This window comes from Mustela nigripes, chromosome 18 (genome assembly GCF_022355385.1).
Source record: "Mustela nigripes isolate SB6536 chromosome 18, MUSNIG.SB6536, whole genome shotgun sequence".
NCBI lineage: Eukaryota > Metazoa > Chordata > Mammalia > Carnivora > Mustelidae > Mustela > Mustela nigripes.
Genome location: NC_081574.1, coordinates 33,828,184 through 33,843,088, shown reverse-complemented (window position 1 = coordinate 33,843,088; position 14,905 = coordinate 33,828,184). Strand labels below are relative to the sequence as shown.

Genomic DNA, 14,905 nt, shown 5'->3' with positions numbered 1-14,905 from the left:
GTTTGATGCTCAAGTATTTATTCAAGTACGATGGGGTTACATTTGGAATTGTTATCTGCCACGAAAAAGTGAAAATCTGTGTCCTGCAAAAGGGAGTCGAGCAAGAGCCTTTCTGCCCAAGAGGATGTTACAGAATCCTGTGCGTCCACGACCCTCCTGAATGACTTCTCCCAATTATTGCTGTCTGCACAATACAACCAGATGTTTAAGCTTTTGTTCTCTTATTTAAAGCATTAACATACTGGGTTAACATCAGCTGCTTTCTTGGTTTGTGTCGGGGGGGGGGGGGTTGTTTGTTTGGTTTTTAGTTGAAAGATCAGTCTGTTTCAAATTAGACTCAAAAAGCTTCTGAAGGCAGTTACTGCTTCCCTGTTCCCTCAGCCGCCCAGCATCTTACCAGCAACGCTTAGCTGCTTCTCTGCCGGGGTTTAGAGAAATGGGTGAACAGGGAAGAGCTGTAGCTGATCCCGGGGACTCTGTTCAGGACCAGCCCAGCAGCAAGCTTGGACGACCCGGTTCGAGTCCCTGGGTCTTTGGTGTGACTAGCAAATCCGCACTGTGAGCTCTTCTCCAAGCACACTCTAAAGCATTAATCACCAGAGACCGTGTGGTCGCTGCTACTCCACGGCCCTACTGTTCATTCAGAAAGCCATGTAAATTACTTTAGAAAAGCAAGCTAAAGCAGAGCCCTTTTCTCCCGAGCAGATTTCCAATTCTTAGTCTCAGTTACATAGTTTCTGACCACTTCAATGAGAAGGATATGACAGCTTTTATAGACTGTTTTTTCTGCAATATTTGGTGGATGGGGGTGTTTTTCTCTATTGTTTCTCCCCCATCGCTCTTCAGTGTGGAGCACGGGTGAGAGAAAAGCCTTCGGGTCAGAATTATGTCTGTCTTTTCATTATGAGAGTGCGTGTGTGACAGCATGTCTCTTCCCTTTGACTCGAGTATGAGTAATTATTTCTCTTACTTTAGGGATGGAGTTAACATTTAATTATAACCTGGATTGTCTGGGCAACGGCAGAACGGAATGCCACTGTGGGGCAGAAAACTGCAGCGGCTTCCTGGGAGTGCGGCCCAAGGTCAGTGGTGCAGGGAGCGAGTGCCCCAGGCCAGCGAATGGGTCCCCAGTTTAGTTCGCATCCATCAGGTTCTGAAGAGATGTTTGTATTTCTCATTGAATCTGGAGTTACCAACATCCTTTTCAAAAACTTCTTAAAAATTCACACTATACCCAAAACCACTGGATGAGCCACTTTGAAGTGGTGAGTTCTGTGGTATGTGAATCCTTGCTTTAAAAAAATAAAGCGCCGTATTCAAAAATCAGTGAAAATGAAGCCTTATTTTTATTACAATACTGTTATGGGCGAAGTCCTCCTGCTGGTTTTTAGGTAACTGAACTACAGAGCTTAAGAGAACTCAGATGAGTGTGAGGCTGCGGGAGCTCCCTTTCCATGTAGAGCTTCACACGCTGTGTTCTCCTTCTCCCTGCCAGTCGACATGTGCGTCAACAGCCGAAGAAAAAGCCAAAAATGCTAAGTTAAAGCAGAAGAGGCGAAAAATCAAAGCAGAACCAAAGCAGATGCATGAAGACTACTGTTTTCAATGTGGAGATGGTGGAGAGCTGGTCATGTGTGACAAAAAAGACTGTCCCAAAGCATACCACCTCTTATGCCTTAACCTGACTCAGCCACCATATGGTAAGCGAGCCTTTTGGGACCCTTTCCCTGTCTTGCGTCTTGGCCAGTGATGTGTCACCTAGAATGTACTTTGCTCCCCTTAGTGGAGCCATGGGATGGATAATGAACAGAACAACCAACACTAGAAACAAAGTATGCTAGTGAAAAGTCTGTCTGCAAATGTGGGATAGGTGCGGGCCAGGAGGATTGGTTTCTCGGACCTTGTTACCATGGGCGAGCAGTTGGCTCCTCTCTCTGGCGGTGAGTTTGGGATGCGCACTGCGTCCATTCTCAATAGTACACTCAGACGTAAGTTTGGCCGGAATTTGGAGTTGTGTTCTAATTGAATTCAGTCTCCAGTCTCAGCAGATGGTGCAAACTTGGGTTTTTCGTGGGTAATCAAGAGGGGCACTAATGGGGCTCTTTTCCCTGTTCGCACCCCTCCGTAGGAAAGTGGGAATGCCCGTGGCATCAGTGCGAGGAGTGCAGCCGCGCTGCCGTCTCCTTCTGCGAGTTCTGCCCACACTCATTTTGTAAAGATCATGAAGAGGGCGCTCTGGTCCCCTCTGCTCTGGAAGGCCGGCTCTGCTGCTCCGAGCATGACCCCGAGTCTCCTGTGTCCGCAGAATACTGGAGCAAGATCAAATGCAAATTGGAGTCACAAGATCATGGAGAAGAACTGAAAGAATAAATGGGTGGTGATTTTCTTTTTCTTTTTATCGAGATGGAAAAAAAAGGAAAAGAAACCAGTGACTCGGTGGCACGTGGGCAGGAGAAAGCGGCTGCCCTGCGCAAGCCCCTTCCCCGGGCGCCGCCTTGTGGCCCTGCGCGCTGGGGCCAGAAACTCGCGGGCAGAAGCAGGTGGCCTGGGGCTGTTTTTCTGTTTTGTGGGTTGGGGATTCTTTCGTGGCCGGCCAAATTCCCTTGGTCTTCTCTTGCCTTCTATTATGCTTCATGCCTTTGCAGCAGGGAAAAAAGAGATGTCTTCACTCTGAAAACAGCGAAGAGAAAAAGAAATTTTGTTAATGAGATAAATTTTAAGTCTAGGATGTGTTCCTTGGGTGTAAAAAGCAAAAAAGTAGCCCTCATTCCTTTATTTATTTTCATTTTTTAAAACTCTGGAGAAGTGTAGTTCAGGTAGTCTATTCAGTGTGCGTGTGTGTTTGAAGTAGCATTTGGAGCAGGCCCTCTAGAAAAGGCTCTGATGGCCTTTATATACCTCTCCGCTGAGCAGTAGGCAAGGCTCACTTCTCTTTCCTCCCAGATGTCTTGGCTCAGAGAAGGGTGCTGTGCGAGTCCTGAATCTGGCCTCTTGAAAACAAAATGCCTCAGTGGATTTTACCCTCAGTGGTTTGCACCTAGGCCAGCTTTGTGATGGGATACCTTTACCTAGAAAGGTAGATAATGTGGTTTTTGGTTCTGGGGGAAGACAGAAACAGGTGCCCTCACTGAGTTTGAAATGTTTTCCACTGTGGACATTTTTGATGAAGTGTGTTTATGTGGAGGTGAATGCAGCATTGGAGTGGTCGTGCCTGTTGCTCCAACATGTGGACAGAGGCAGCTGAAGGGAGATGGAAGGCCCAGACCCAGAGTTGGGTCATTCTGTGCAGTGTAACGGAGCTGCTAGTCTGACCTGGAGAGTATTATGGGCATTTCCTTTCCTGTCTCTGCTTCCCTCCCCAATCAAACATTCCCTGTCTGCTGGCCACCGGCTGGCTGTATTTCCTTGTGAAAACAACACAAGCGAGTCACAGTTGTATCTGAGTAGGTCTTTTTGGTTTAGTTCCTCATTTGGGGGGGTGGAAGGGGTAGGGACATCTCCCAGTTATATGTAAACAGTTCCTATTTAGTATTATCTACTAATTAAAATTGCCCCACTGAGGAAGGGGAAGTGCTTCTACAGGGTGTGTAAGAGCCACACAAACACACTCTGTCTTAGGAAGCACTTAGGGAAGCTCCCAAGAAAGCAGTGTTAGCAAAAATGGTTGGCTGTGATGCTTGGATCTCCTAGATGCCAATGTACCAAGATGTCTAACCACAAAGTTCACTTGCATTTAATGCTTTGGAATATGTATATTCCAGTAGTCCTTGTATGAACTAATTAGTAATGTCAGACGTTGTCACACTGTACTAAGTAGAATTCTAGGGCTAGCTTGAATGAACATTAACCTTCTCTGTGAATTTTGACTGCTTACAATTGCTGGTACCTGGTGGCATTTATTTTCCCTCAAGAAGCACCTAGGAACCTTCGGAAGGGAGGGAGGGGAGATGCTCAGCCATGTTCCTTCAGTTCTGTGTGTTCCTTTTTTCTTATCAATTTAGAGTTCTTCTCTGGAAAAAAGAAAAAAAATAGCTGTTTTGTGCCTCTCTCTCTCTCTCTTTTTTTTTTTTTTAAATGTAAATGTGCAATTGAACTGGATTTTCTCTTGTTAAAAAAAAACATAAAACAAAAAAAAATATATATCACACTACAATTCCTTTACTTAAGCTCCTAAACTGCCATTTGCCTGATTCCAGCAATTAATTCTGAGGTAACTTATAGAGCCTCCAGGAATTCTCTTGATTAGATATGGTCCCAGGAGAAAGAGCAAAATGGAAAATGCTGTGCATGTTACCAGATCGAATCGCTACCAGTAACGTGCAGCACAGCGCACCAAAACACTAAACTTTGCTCTTGAGCAACTATATAGTTTGATATCCTTTTAAAAAATAATTTAAGAAAATCTAGGTTTTATCATACTAAAACTTTATTTTATATATATATATGTGTGTGTATATATATATATATATATGAGATAAATGTTTGCTTTTTTAAACTTACTAATATGAAGGATTTCTTTTAACATTCAAAATATAACTCTTGTTGAAACCGTATCCCACATGAACTCTTCTCTTCTTGCTTTGTTTTGGACTTAGTGCTATTTAATATCTGATGACTTTTATATGGTAAGCCAGGGTCCATCCATATACTTACAAATACCTTAGGTTTCAATATTTTCATGCAGCTTCCTCATCATGTCACATTTTGTCATAATGGCTCTGCTGAGATTTTTAAATCTTTTTGGGGGGGAGGGGTGGGAGGGTACCTAACAGGATCATTCTGCCATTTCAGAAATTAGGGTAAAAAACAAAATAGCTACTAACTACAGCTCTGGAGGCTTCATCCAGGAGTGCTCTTTAGTGGTCCAGAAAGAGGCTTTCGTCCCACCAGTGGCCCAGAGCTCTCCTCACACCTCCGTGGCGTCACGACCGACTTGTTGTACGTATCTTTGTATCTTCACGTTGCAGGCTGTGGAAGCGGAAAGCCGGGGGAGAAAGCTGTGCTTCCCGTGCGCAGCGTGTGCACGCACCGTGCTTGCCTGCGCCTCACCAACCCGGTGGGCCAGAGGACATGTTGCTCTCTTGTGGTCTGTAGTTGGTTTTGTTAACTTTCAAATCCGTGGTCAGAGCAGAAATGGTTTGGGTTTTATTCTTGTCCAAAAATGAGATAAAGCATCATGGGATAATGGTGGTTTTTCTTTGTTTATTTTTTAGCCTCATATTACTTCTTTGGAAAAAGTGAATGTAAAGTTTTTGATAATCAGCATAAAGCTTCAGAAATCGGTTGGGTTACAACTGTAGAGGAAATGGGCCCTCCCGGCATGCACGGTGCAGACAGGGGCTGGCCCGTGGCCAGTAGCAGGGTCAGGAGGGTTGCGGTCACCTGCCCCTCATTCCTGGAAGGCCAGCACGGCTGGAGGAAGTGATTCTCTTCTTTAATATCTAATCAGGGTTAGAGTCAGGAGGGAGGTGGGTTTTATTTTCATTTTTATCTTAACAAATTCCTACTCTACCTTAATTCTCTGAAATGATCTGGCCTGAGCTATAGAATAGGCCGACTTCTTGAATCACTGAAACTTGGAGCTCTCTGTGTGTTCAAGTCAGGAACAAATGTAAAAACTAAAATAACAATAATAATAATAATAATAATGGGGGTGTGGCTCTGAGCTCCCTTCTGCTATTTCCACATAATACTTGGAAACATGCTTGTAAATAATGTTTTGAAATTCTGAGATAACCATGTAAAAGACTCTCAGAGCAGGCAGGCTGTTGGACAGGTTTCTCTCCTGGCTCATAAAGTAGTTTCCTTTTGGCCTCGCTGCGCAGTCTGTGTTCTAATCGGGGTCAGAGCCAGCCTGGACGGCAGAGGGCAGCCCTACAGAGCGTCGTCACTGGACCCCCCAGGTTCATGGCTGGTCCTTCATTTCATTGTTAAGTACAAAGCTTCCTTTAGCATTCACCTTGAAATCAGGGAGCTGCCACATGCCATGTCCCGAGAGGATAAGGACACAGGTTGTGGTAGAGCCCTTTGGGCTTGGGAAGCTCACCTGGGAGGAGGTGCGATGCCGCTGGCAAGAGGCTTTACTGCCAGGTGGAGCAGATTCGACTTCCGGAGTTGGCCAGGTTGCTGCACACACAAAGTGATCATTTGGAACGATTTCCGTTGGCCTAGACCACTTGCAGTTGCTCCCTGGTTGTCTGTAAACCGAGAGGAGAGCTCGCCTCCATTTTCAGCTAAGCTAGGGAAAGATCTGATTAGACGGCTTTGCCATGTATTAACGAATATTGAAAAGTTGGAAATGTGTACATACTGAAATCTACCAACTTTTCCCTGGGGCGGGGTACAGGAAGAAAAGGGGGTTAGAACAGGGTGAGGGAGGGGGAATGACAATGTTTACCACAGGTACGAAGTAGTCACTTTAACATTGAGACCTCTGCCTCATTGAATTCAGGTTTTTTAAGTACTTGAAACTCTTCAGATTCCCCTTATTTTACAGTTATTTTTAAATTTATGAAGTAGAAAGCATTGTTTTGTATACTGTTTTGAAAACAAATAGCCTAGTCTCTTGTCCTCTTCAACTTGGATTAAAGGCAAAGTTCTGCGAGTGGGATGGAGTGTCCACAGCAGATAGCTCAGATTTCATGTATACATTCGAGGAAGAGACTCTTGCATGAAATACCAGCATTTTTATGAGTATTTGCCATGTGTGTTCTTTCTCTTGTATTTTTGTCAACCCCATCCCTGTGCAGCTCTTCTTTTCTTTTAATATATATGCCTGTGTAAGGGAAAAAACAAAAATTTGCACTTACGTTATACTCCTGAAACGCAGGGTGTCGTCTGTGTGTGTTTCAGAAACCATTTCCGTTCTTTTCTCCGTCAGTCCATTGCTTAAGTGACAAGTTCAGGTGCTTGTGGCACAGATGTGTGTATGGTGGGGAGGAGGAGAGCAGCCTGCCCTTCTGTAGCCTGTGAAAGTCAGTTACATGTAAGAAAAAGTGAAAAAGATGAACAGTTGCCAAAGTCATTTATTCAGTCCTTAGTTTTCTTATGTGACCCTCCGGATCTGCGAGTTGGCAGGCAAGCCCCCTCAGGTGCCGCCCCCGCCCACCTGCCACAGACCTTGACGTATGCACGCGGGGCGCGCAATGTCCATCAGATCACCGAGACGAGGTATGTATGAGGTGTTCTTGTCAGGTTAGGAGTGGACCGGATACAATTTACTTTTTACTCTGTTGTTATTAATACTGCTCTTTATCTTATTTGTGCTGTCACATACCCTCTGTTAAAAAAGAAAATCACATTGCCTCCGATGACCAAGATGCTAAATGATGATTGATACTAAATGATGATTACAACTGGCTAAATAAGATCCTTTTTCTATACAAGGGTGTGTGCATAATTGGAATTGATAGGAGAAATTCATTTGTAACCACTTGTGATATTGCACAGCAAACACAGACACCTACAGATTGTTTTCTTTTTCTTGTGATCTTTATCTATGATAATGACCTTTGTAGATTGGTTATTTCTGTACTTTGTTTATCTGTAATAAATTTGTAGATCCTGTGAAATGTTATTTTGCCTAAATCACTTGAGACTTGAGTCTTTAATAACAAAGGATCAATATTCACTAAAGTCAATCTCTTTTGAGTTTCTGTGACTTGGCTAGAAGCTCTTGACACTAAGGGATTAGTGTTCATTTTCCCTGGGGGGCGTTCCACTAGGGCATTACTGTATAATGACTTGATGTTGCCACATAGACTTCAAGATATATGATATTTTGGGGGTTTTGTTGAATGGCCTATGTTTTACTGCATAGTGTGAAACGTGTAAAGCTTGGTTAACCTGTATATAGATAGCTTATTGTTGACTAGTTATAGTATATTTAGGATTGCCTGGAATTTTAAGCTTCTTACTACTGTGTGTGCTGGTAGGAACATAAATTTTTGTACATTATATTTACTGAGATGTTGCCTTTTTTTATTTTACAAATACTTTGGAATTCAGATGTGTTTTTTGCTTCCATGAGGATTAATTTGGAAAGGTTCTTAATGACATTCCACTGACTTCAGATTTTGCTTGAGATTGACTTCAATAAATTGTCCTGTATGTTCCAAATCGAACTGTGGACTTACTTGTTCATTGCCTGTAGTTTCTTGCCACAATTGCTGGGCGAGAGGTCATAGTGGGGAGAGCAGGCACCCGGTGCCGGCCAGTGACCCGAGGTCCTTCAAAATGCTGTCGCAAATGAGCTTGGAGCCGATAACGTGGGGTTTGGTCGTGTTTTCACGGAGGGAAAGTCCTTGGAGAATGTTGCTTCTTGCTCAGTGTGGTGGGAGACTACGGAGCGAACGGCGGGAAGGGGAGATGTGCGTCACTCTCATCCCGGCGACTTGGCCGACTCCGCCGGGGCCTGCGGTGGAATGGCGGTCGGTGTCCCCTGGAATGGCGGGAATGGCTCTGCGGGCGCCTCCTTCCTACCGCCAGCTGGGGCTCTCAGAGCGGTGCCGAGGGATGACCCGCCAGGGCAGGTTAGTGGCTGCAACGCCTTCCTCCGGTGCAGTTCGCCCAGCGTCCGCCAGCCCGCGCCCCCGCGCCGCCGAGGCCCGGCCCCCCACTGCCGCCGGGACGGCCCTCCGGGGCGGCCTCGCCTCCCGCCTCCCGCCGCCGCCGCAAGAGCTGCCACGTCAGCGTCAGCGCGGCGTTTGGCTGACGGCAGGATGGGGAAGGTGGCGGCCCTCGGTGCCGAGCTGGGCGTGCGGCTCGCCCTGTTCACGGCCTTCCTGTAAGCGTCCTGCCGCTCGAACCCCGCGGCCCGCACCCTTGCCCCCCCCCCCCCCAAGGCGGCAGGAGGCCGGCAGCCCCTTCCTCGGCCCGGGGCTCCCAGTGCGGGGGCCGGGGGCGGGGGGGCGGGCAGCGGTGGGAAGTCCCGACGAGCGGCTGGAGGCCGGAAGCAAACCAACGTGCTCTGCACATTTTTGTTTCCCCTCTAGGGTAACGGAGCTCCTCCCTCCCTTCCAGAGGCTGATCCAGCCGGAGGAGATGTGGCTTTACCGGAATCCGTATGTGGAAGCCGAGTATTTCCCCACCAAGCCCATGTTTGTGCGTAGAGAACTAGCCTTCCTTCTGACCCTTAATGTTTAGGACGAGCTCGATGCTCGGGAGCAGGGGGTGGTCCGTCTGGCTCCGGGGGGATCTGGAGAGCGTCTTTCGTGGGGAGCGTCTTGCTCCCTTAGATGAGGGGCTCAACTTCTTGTTTCCTTATGATCACGACCCAAATTGAGAGCGCAAGATGCCAATTTTGGCCCAAAAGACAGGTACTGTGAGCTCTGCTCCTTAGGATGGATTGAGGTACTGGTCACTTAAGAGCAATGGCTGATGGCCGTGGCGTTCCTGGTGGAGCAGGTGCTGCCCCGTCAACCCCCAGACGCTGCCACTGCGCACACTGACAGGGCCCCGCTAGGTCTGACCTGTGACGACTTCTGTTCCCTCCATTCCTCCTCCCTGTTGGCACTGCTTGAACCACTAGCCATGTGGTTTCACTGGGGGTTTGGTTTGGGTTTTTTTTTAATCTCTACTATCTTCTGTTTCAGGTCATTGCATTTCTTTCCCCACTGTCCCTGATCCTCTTGGCCCGATGTCTCAAGAAGGCTGGTGCGACCGACAGCAAACAAGCCTGCCTGGGTAAGAACGAGCCCTCCCTGACTGGGCTGGTCTCTGTCTCCTCAGTGCTGGCATCTCAGCCACTGGAGGTGTGACCTCTGCCTGTGGAAGGCCACGGAGTTCTATGTTCCTACAGCTATCCTGTCTCCCCTGTACCCGCGTTGTCACCCGTGAGAAAGCTGGCACTCTGAGAACACAGTTGACCTCCGAGGTGAACAATGTGCTGAATGACTGGTACCCCAAAAATGGATTCGGCCTAGTCCAGAAGCGCTCTCTGTACTCCACCACGTTCAGGCCTAGAATGATTTTTCTGCTCAGCTCTGGCTAGAGCCTGACCGTTCCTATCTCAAAAAGACCATGGCTGGTGCGCTGGCACGGCTCAGTCGTTAAGCGGCTGCCTTTGGCTCAGGTCATGATCCCAGTGTCCTGGGATTCATCCCTGCATCGGGCTCCCTGCTCTACGGGGAGCCTGCTTCTCCGTCTCCTACTCCCCTGCCTCTGTTCCCTCTCTCACTGTGTCTCTGTCTGTCAAATAAATAAAAATAAATTTTATTTTTAAAAAAATTTTATTTATTTGACAGACAAGAGCAGGAACACGAGCAGTGGGAGTGGGAGAGAGAGAGGGGGAAGCAGGCTCCCTGCTGAACAGGGAGCCCGATGTGGGACTCGATCCCAGGACATTGGGATCATGACCTGAGCAGAAGGCAGCCGCTTAATGACTGAGCCACCCAGGCGCCCAATAAATAAAATCTTTAAAGAAAAAAAAAAAGACCACAGCTGCTCTCTTGATGAGACCATGATCATGCAAGTCCTCCTAGGCAAAACCCACTAACAGTAAGTTTCTTTATTTTCCAGCTGCCAGCCTTGCCCTGGCTCTGAACGGTGTCTTTACGAACACAATAAAACTGATCGTGGGCAGGTGAGTGACCAGAGTCTGCGCCCTGGTGCCTGCCTCGGGCCTCCCATCTGCAGGAGGTAGTTACTGGCGTGGCACCACCCACCGTCTTCCTCCCCCTCTCGGCAGCCTCAGTCTGACCTTGTTCTCTTCACCTAACATGGCCTCCCTCCCCTATAGCTGTCCTGTGGGTGACCCTTGTGGACTCTTTCCTGGCCTGAACAGTGTTTCCCACTGACCAGCACAGCAGGGTCATCGTCCACTAGAATACCCCGAAACTGCAGTGTGACTTGCTCTTTGCCCTAAAAAATAATCGTGTGCTGGACTGCCCCCCCCACCCACCCAAATGTAGACCCTGGAAATAAAGCTTTTCTTTCTACCCTAATCCAGTTTCATCATTTTACCTGGGACACTATTTGACCAACTGTGAACAGGATTACAGTATCTGATACAACCAAAAAATAATTTCTGAAGTTAAGGGATCTGTGTTGAGACCGTGTTTATTTTTTCAGGCCACGCCCAGACTTCTTCTACCGCTGCTTCCCCGACGGGCAAGCCCACTCCGACTTGACGTGCACAGGGGAGAAGGACGTGGTGAACGAGGGCCGCAAGAGCTTCCCTAGTGGACATTCTTCCTGTATGAATACCGCATGGGCTCAGCATCTGTGCTTTCTTGGGGTCACTGAGTTTAGCTTAGGAAGCTTATGAGGATGGGGCCACCTCACTACTCTTGTTCTCGTATCTGAAAACTAGAGAATCCCCTCCTTTAGTAACCCCAAGATTCCATAGCCTGATCCTCAAATATTAGGACAGATGTTCAAGGATAGAGGAAGTCGTTTACCTTCATGAGATATGAACATTTTATGAGTCTTGTATTATTTATCTAGATCCCACAATCTGGTACTAGTTAGAAAAATATTAACTAACCTTTATTGAAGGTGCTTTGGAAAGCAATTTTTATTCTCTCTTTTGGTATCATAGTAGCCCAAAGAAATGGATACTATTATTTTTATGATTCCTATTTATACATCAGGGAACTAAGGCATCAAGAAGTAACCCTACTCAAAGTCCTACTGCTAGTATTCCAAACACTATTCCCAAGGGTAAATATTATTAACTTTGGGACACACAATAAAGTTCTTCATTTTTCCTTCTGTTTCCTCCTCATCGATGATCTGTACCACAAGTGTACCCAAAAAGGATAAAGCACGTCTATGCCCCCAGCCACCTGTCTGCAAATGAGCAAGGGAGCTTCCTTTAAAAGACATCTGCTTACTGGTCTTCCCTCTTCTAGTTGCCTTTGCTGGTCTGGCCTTCGCTTCCTTCTACCTGGCAGGGAAGTTACATTGCTTCACACCACAAGGCCGTGGGAAGTCTTGGAGGTTCTGTGCCTTTCTGTCACCTCTCCTCCTTGCATCTGTGATTGCGCTGTCCCGCACATGTGACTATAAGCATCACTGGCAAGGTAAGCAGGGTCTTCCTGCCATGTAAGTCTGCGCGTTTCACCTGCCGCCGTAGCCCTAGCATTTGGCACGGAGACGCTAACTCTGTTAAATGAATCAACAGTTGAGTATGGGATAGTCTGGGTTTCTGAACCAAGTGTCCTTGTAAAGAGATTACCAAGGAGAAATGTCCCAATTTTTCTGTTATTTTGAAGCATCATAGGTTCAGAATAAACTAAGAATTTTTTTCCCTCTAAGAAATTTTTTACAACAAACCTCAAAGGTCAATTTCTTTACTGTCTTAAAATAAAAATCAAGTTTATAAAAAAAAAAAAAGTTCATCATCATGAGATTTTTGTTCAGAAACTAAAATTCAAGAAAATATAAAATTGTAGTTAAACCAAAGAAATTTGTTCAATGATATAATAAAACATCCAGATTACAGAGTATCTTCACATAAAACCCATAATTAAAAACAAAAGCTGATAATATTGCCCAGAAGTCCTTAGGAGCCCTGTTTTAAAGAATAAGCTGATTTTCTTTAAAGGGCAGCTCCTGTACAGTTTATTACTTCCTCTACAACTCTTTAAATGGTGAAAAAGGGGTTAATAGCAGTAAGTGAAACTTTTGTTATTTTGAATATTTAAAAAATTCAATCTAGTGGGAGGTGGGGGGGGTGGGGTAACTGGGGGATGAGCATTAAGGAGGGCACGTGATGTGATGAGCTCCGGGAATTATATGCAACTGATGAGTCACTGAATTCTACCCCAGAAACTAATGATATTCTATATGTTGGCTAGTTGAATTAAAAAATTTTAGTCTATCCTTGGAAAAAGATTTAGACTTATTAAAGATGTGGATTTTTAAAATTTTATTTATTTTAAGAGACAGTGGGGAGAGGCACAAAGGGCAGAGGGAGAAGGAGGCTCCCTGCTGAGCAAGGAGCCCAATTTGGGGGGGTGGGGGGTGGATCCCAGGGTCATGACCTGAGCCACCCTAGCGCCCGCAAGTATGTGTTTTGACTTGGTGTTTAGGAAAGAACCTGAAGATAATCCTGTTAACTATATGATAAAATTGAGAAAGCCTAAAGAAACCATAAACCTGAAATTGAGGTTTTTTTTGCACCCAAACAAGTAGAGTTAACCTGGAGGGCCAACTTCTCTATATCGGTGTCCCCCACTGTACTGCACTTCACAGAGAATTGTGTTTTACTAATGGAAGGTTCTAGCACCCTACACTGAGCAGGTCTGTCAGTGCCATTTTTCCAACAGCATTTGCTCACCTCATGTTTCCATCGTATTTTGCTAATTCTTATAGTGTTTTAAATATTTTTATTATGTTTATTATGGTGATCTGTGATCAGTGATTATGACTTGCTGAAAGCTCAGATGATGGTTAGCATTTTTTAGCAATTAAATATTTTTTAATTAGGTATATAACTTTTGTTTAGATCTAGCGCTATTGTACGCTTTAGTAAACTACAGGATAGTGTTAACGTAATTTTTATATGCACTGGGAAACCAAAAATTCATCCTACTTGCTTTACTGAGGTACTCGTTTATTGCAGTGATTTGGAATCAAACCCTCAATATCGGTGTGCCAGTACTGCGTGGTGTTTTAACATGATTTGAGATCCAGTATGATTAAGAAAGTACCTTATTTCCTCTCTTTTAGATGTACTAGTTGGATCCATGATTGGCCTGACATTGGCCTATGTCTGCTACAGGCAGTATTATCCTCCTCTGACGGACGCAGAATGTCATAAACCATTTCAGGACAGACTTGGACTGCCCACGGCACAGAAGCCTGGTGACCCTTATCATTTTAGTATTTAGAAATTAGAACTACCTCAATGGAGAGTAGGTGCGGCAGCCCCTCTAAACTGCCCAAGACAAGAATGTCTGACCTGTTAACTCTTAAGAGATACAGGTGAGGACACAGCACTTCATTCTGTCTCCATATGGTTATGCAGTTTTGCTCACATGGATTTGTCATGAGTCCAGGTTCAAGGTTCATTTTCACGACTCTGTGCCACACATTCTGATAAAAAGATCTTCCAGTAGTCTGGTAGATTGGTATCCCAGGATCTACAGTGTTTCACATTTAACTTAAATACCATTCTTGAAGGATCTTTCACAAAGAAGCCTTTACATACCCTAGAACCCACAGTTAAATTTCTATTTTCCATAGCTCAAATTCTTCAAACCCAGGGCACGACCAACTAAATTATTTTTGGTTCTGTTTACTTTCTCTAGTGACAATTCCGTCAAGCTTTAAATAGGAAAATGTCCAGTTCTGGCTTCTTTACCGCCTTACACATGTGTCTTATCTAAGTCTAACCAACACACTGCTGTCCATTTTGAATCCTGTGGGCATAAATTATTTACTGAACCTGTGAATAATTTTTTAAAATGGTAAAGACAAATGAGGTGGAAATCATTAGTTGCTAGTATTGAAACCACACTCCTGAACTGTGTTCATGAGCCACTTTCCATCCGTGTATGACTGAAGATCTGCCCAAATGCATCAATTCTACAACTGGCTGAGGCAGGAAAGAATGTTCTTGTCTGGAGAACAAATGAACTTTTTCTGTCCCTTCTTCATAATGGGATATAAGGAACAATTACAGGACATCACCAGAACTGATGCTATTGGACCAACAACTGCCCTTCTCTTTGTGATTATACTTTAAATATGACCTTGTCTGATGTGTTTCTTTCTATATTTTCAGTGTATTTTTTTCCTTCAATAAATGTGACAAAGAAAATGGTGAACGTGGATGTTTTTGGTACGTAAAGTATCATTCAAGCGCTGGAAAATTTCCGAAGTAAAACACTGGATTCCCCATCTGACATAAGTGATACAACTAAGCCATAGTAGAGGCTGATATCTGTAAATATTGAAT

At 45.2% G+C, this 14,905-nt stretch overlaps 2 protein-coding genes and 1 long non-coding RNA gene across 7 annotated transcripts in view; 2 read left to right on the top strand and 1 right to left on the bottom strand.

The window, feature by feature from the left end:
- The window catches only part of NSD3 (nuclear receptor binding SET domain protein 3), a 117,921-nt gene extending 113,498 nt beyond the window's left edge, over positions 1–4,423 (top strand). Inside the window, exons 22-24 of the mRNA XM_059384431.1 lie at positions 976–1,082; positions 1,496–1,700; positions 2,129–4,423. Coding sequence (XP_059240414.1) covers positions 976–1,082; positions 1,496–1,700; positions 2,129–2,370 — 554 coding nt within the window. The 3' untranslated portion in view covers positions 2,371–4,423. The remainder of the gene's footprint in view (positions 1–975; positions 1,083–1,495; positions 1,701–2,128) is intronic.
- On the bottom strand, positions 2,583–8,124 carry LOC132006557 (uncharacterized). 2 transcript variants are annotated; one of them, XR_009401136.1, is made up of 3 exons: positions 4,824–8,124; positions 3,887–4,010; positions 2,583–2,670 (listed from the first exon to the last, which is right to left on the bottom strand). It is a non-coding gene; the product is annotated as an uncharacterized LOC132006557 (long non-coding RNA). The 2 variants fall into 2 exon arrangements; XR_009401137.1 differs by lacking the exon at positions 2,583–2,670 and having other exon boundaries at positions 3,923–4,010; positions 4,824–5,441; positions 6,047–8,124.
- Positions 8,125–8,144: 20 nt separating this feature from the next.
- On the top strand, positions 8,145–14,774 carry PLPP5 (phospholipid phosphatase 5). 4 transcript variants are annotated; one of them, XM_059384436.1, is made up of 7 exons: positions 8,145–8,531; positions 8,994–9,102; positions 9,594–9,684; positions 10,519–10,582; positions 11,071–11,195; positions 11,853–12,023; positions 13,675–14,774. In XM_059384436.1, the coding sequence occupies exons 1-7, from the start codon at positions 8,236–8,238 to the stop codon at positions 13,833–13,835; spliced, it is 1,017 nt and encodes a 338-aa protein (XP_059240419.1). In that variant the 5' UTR covers positions 8,145–8,235; the 3' UTR covers positions 13,836–14,774. The 4 variants fall into 4 exon arrangements, with proteins under 4 accessions (XP_059240419.1, XP_059240420.1, XP_059240421.1 ...); XM_059384438.1 differs by having other exon boundaries at positions 8,334–8,531; positions 8,994–9,062; XM_059384439.1 differs by lacking the exon at positions 8,145–8,531 and adding an exon at positions 8,673–8,785.
- Positions 14,775–14,905: the final 131 nt, after the last annotated feature.

Bases quoted from the DNA above. Each gene is read 5' to 3' on its own strand.
- PLPP5 (XM_059384436.1), top strand. From the start codon at position 8,236: ATGCTGTCGCAAATGAGCTTGGAGCCGATAACGTGGGGTTTGGTCGTG. The intron at 8,532-8,993 runs GTTAGTGGCTGC...TTTCCCCTCTAG, and splicing joins GGGATGACCCGCCAGGGCAG to GGTAACGGAGCTCCTCCCTC. The intron at 9,103-9,593 runs GTGCGTAGAGAA...CTTCTGTTTCAG, and splicing joins TCCCCACCAAGCCCATGTTT to GTCATTGCATTTCTTTCCCC.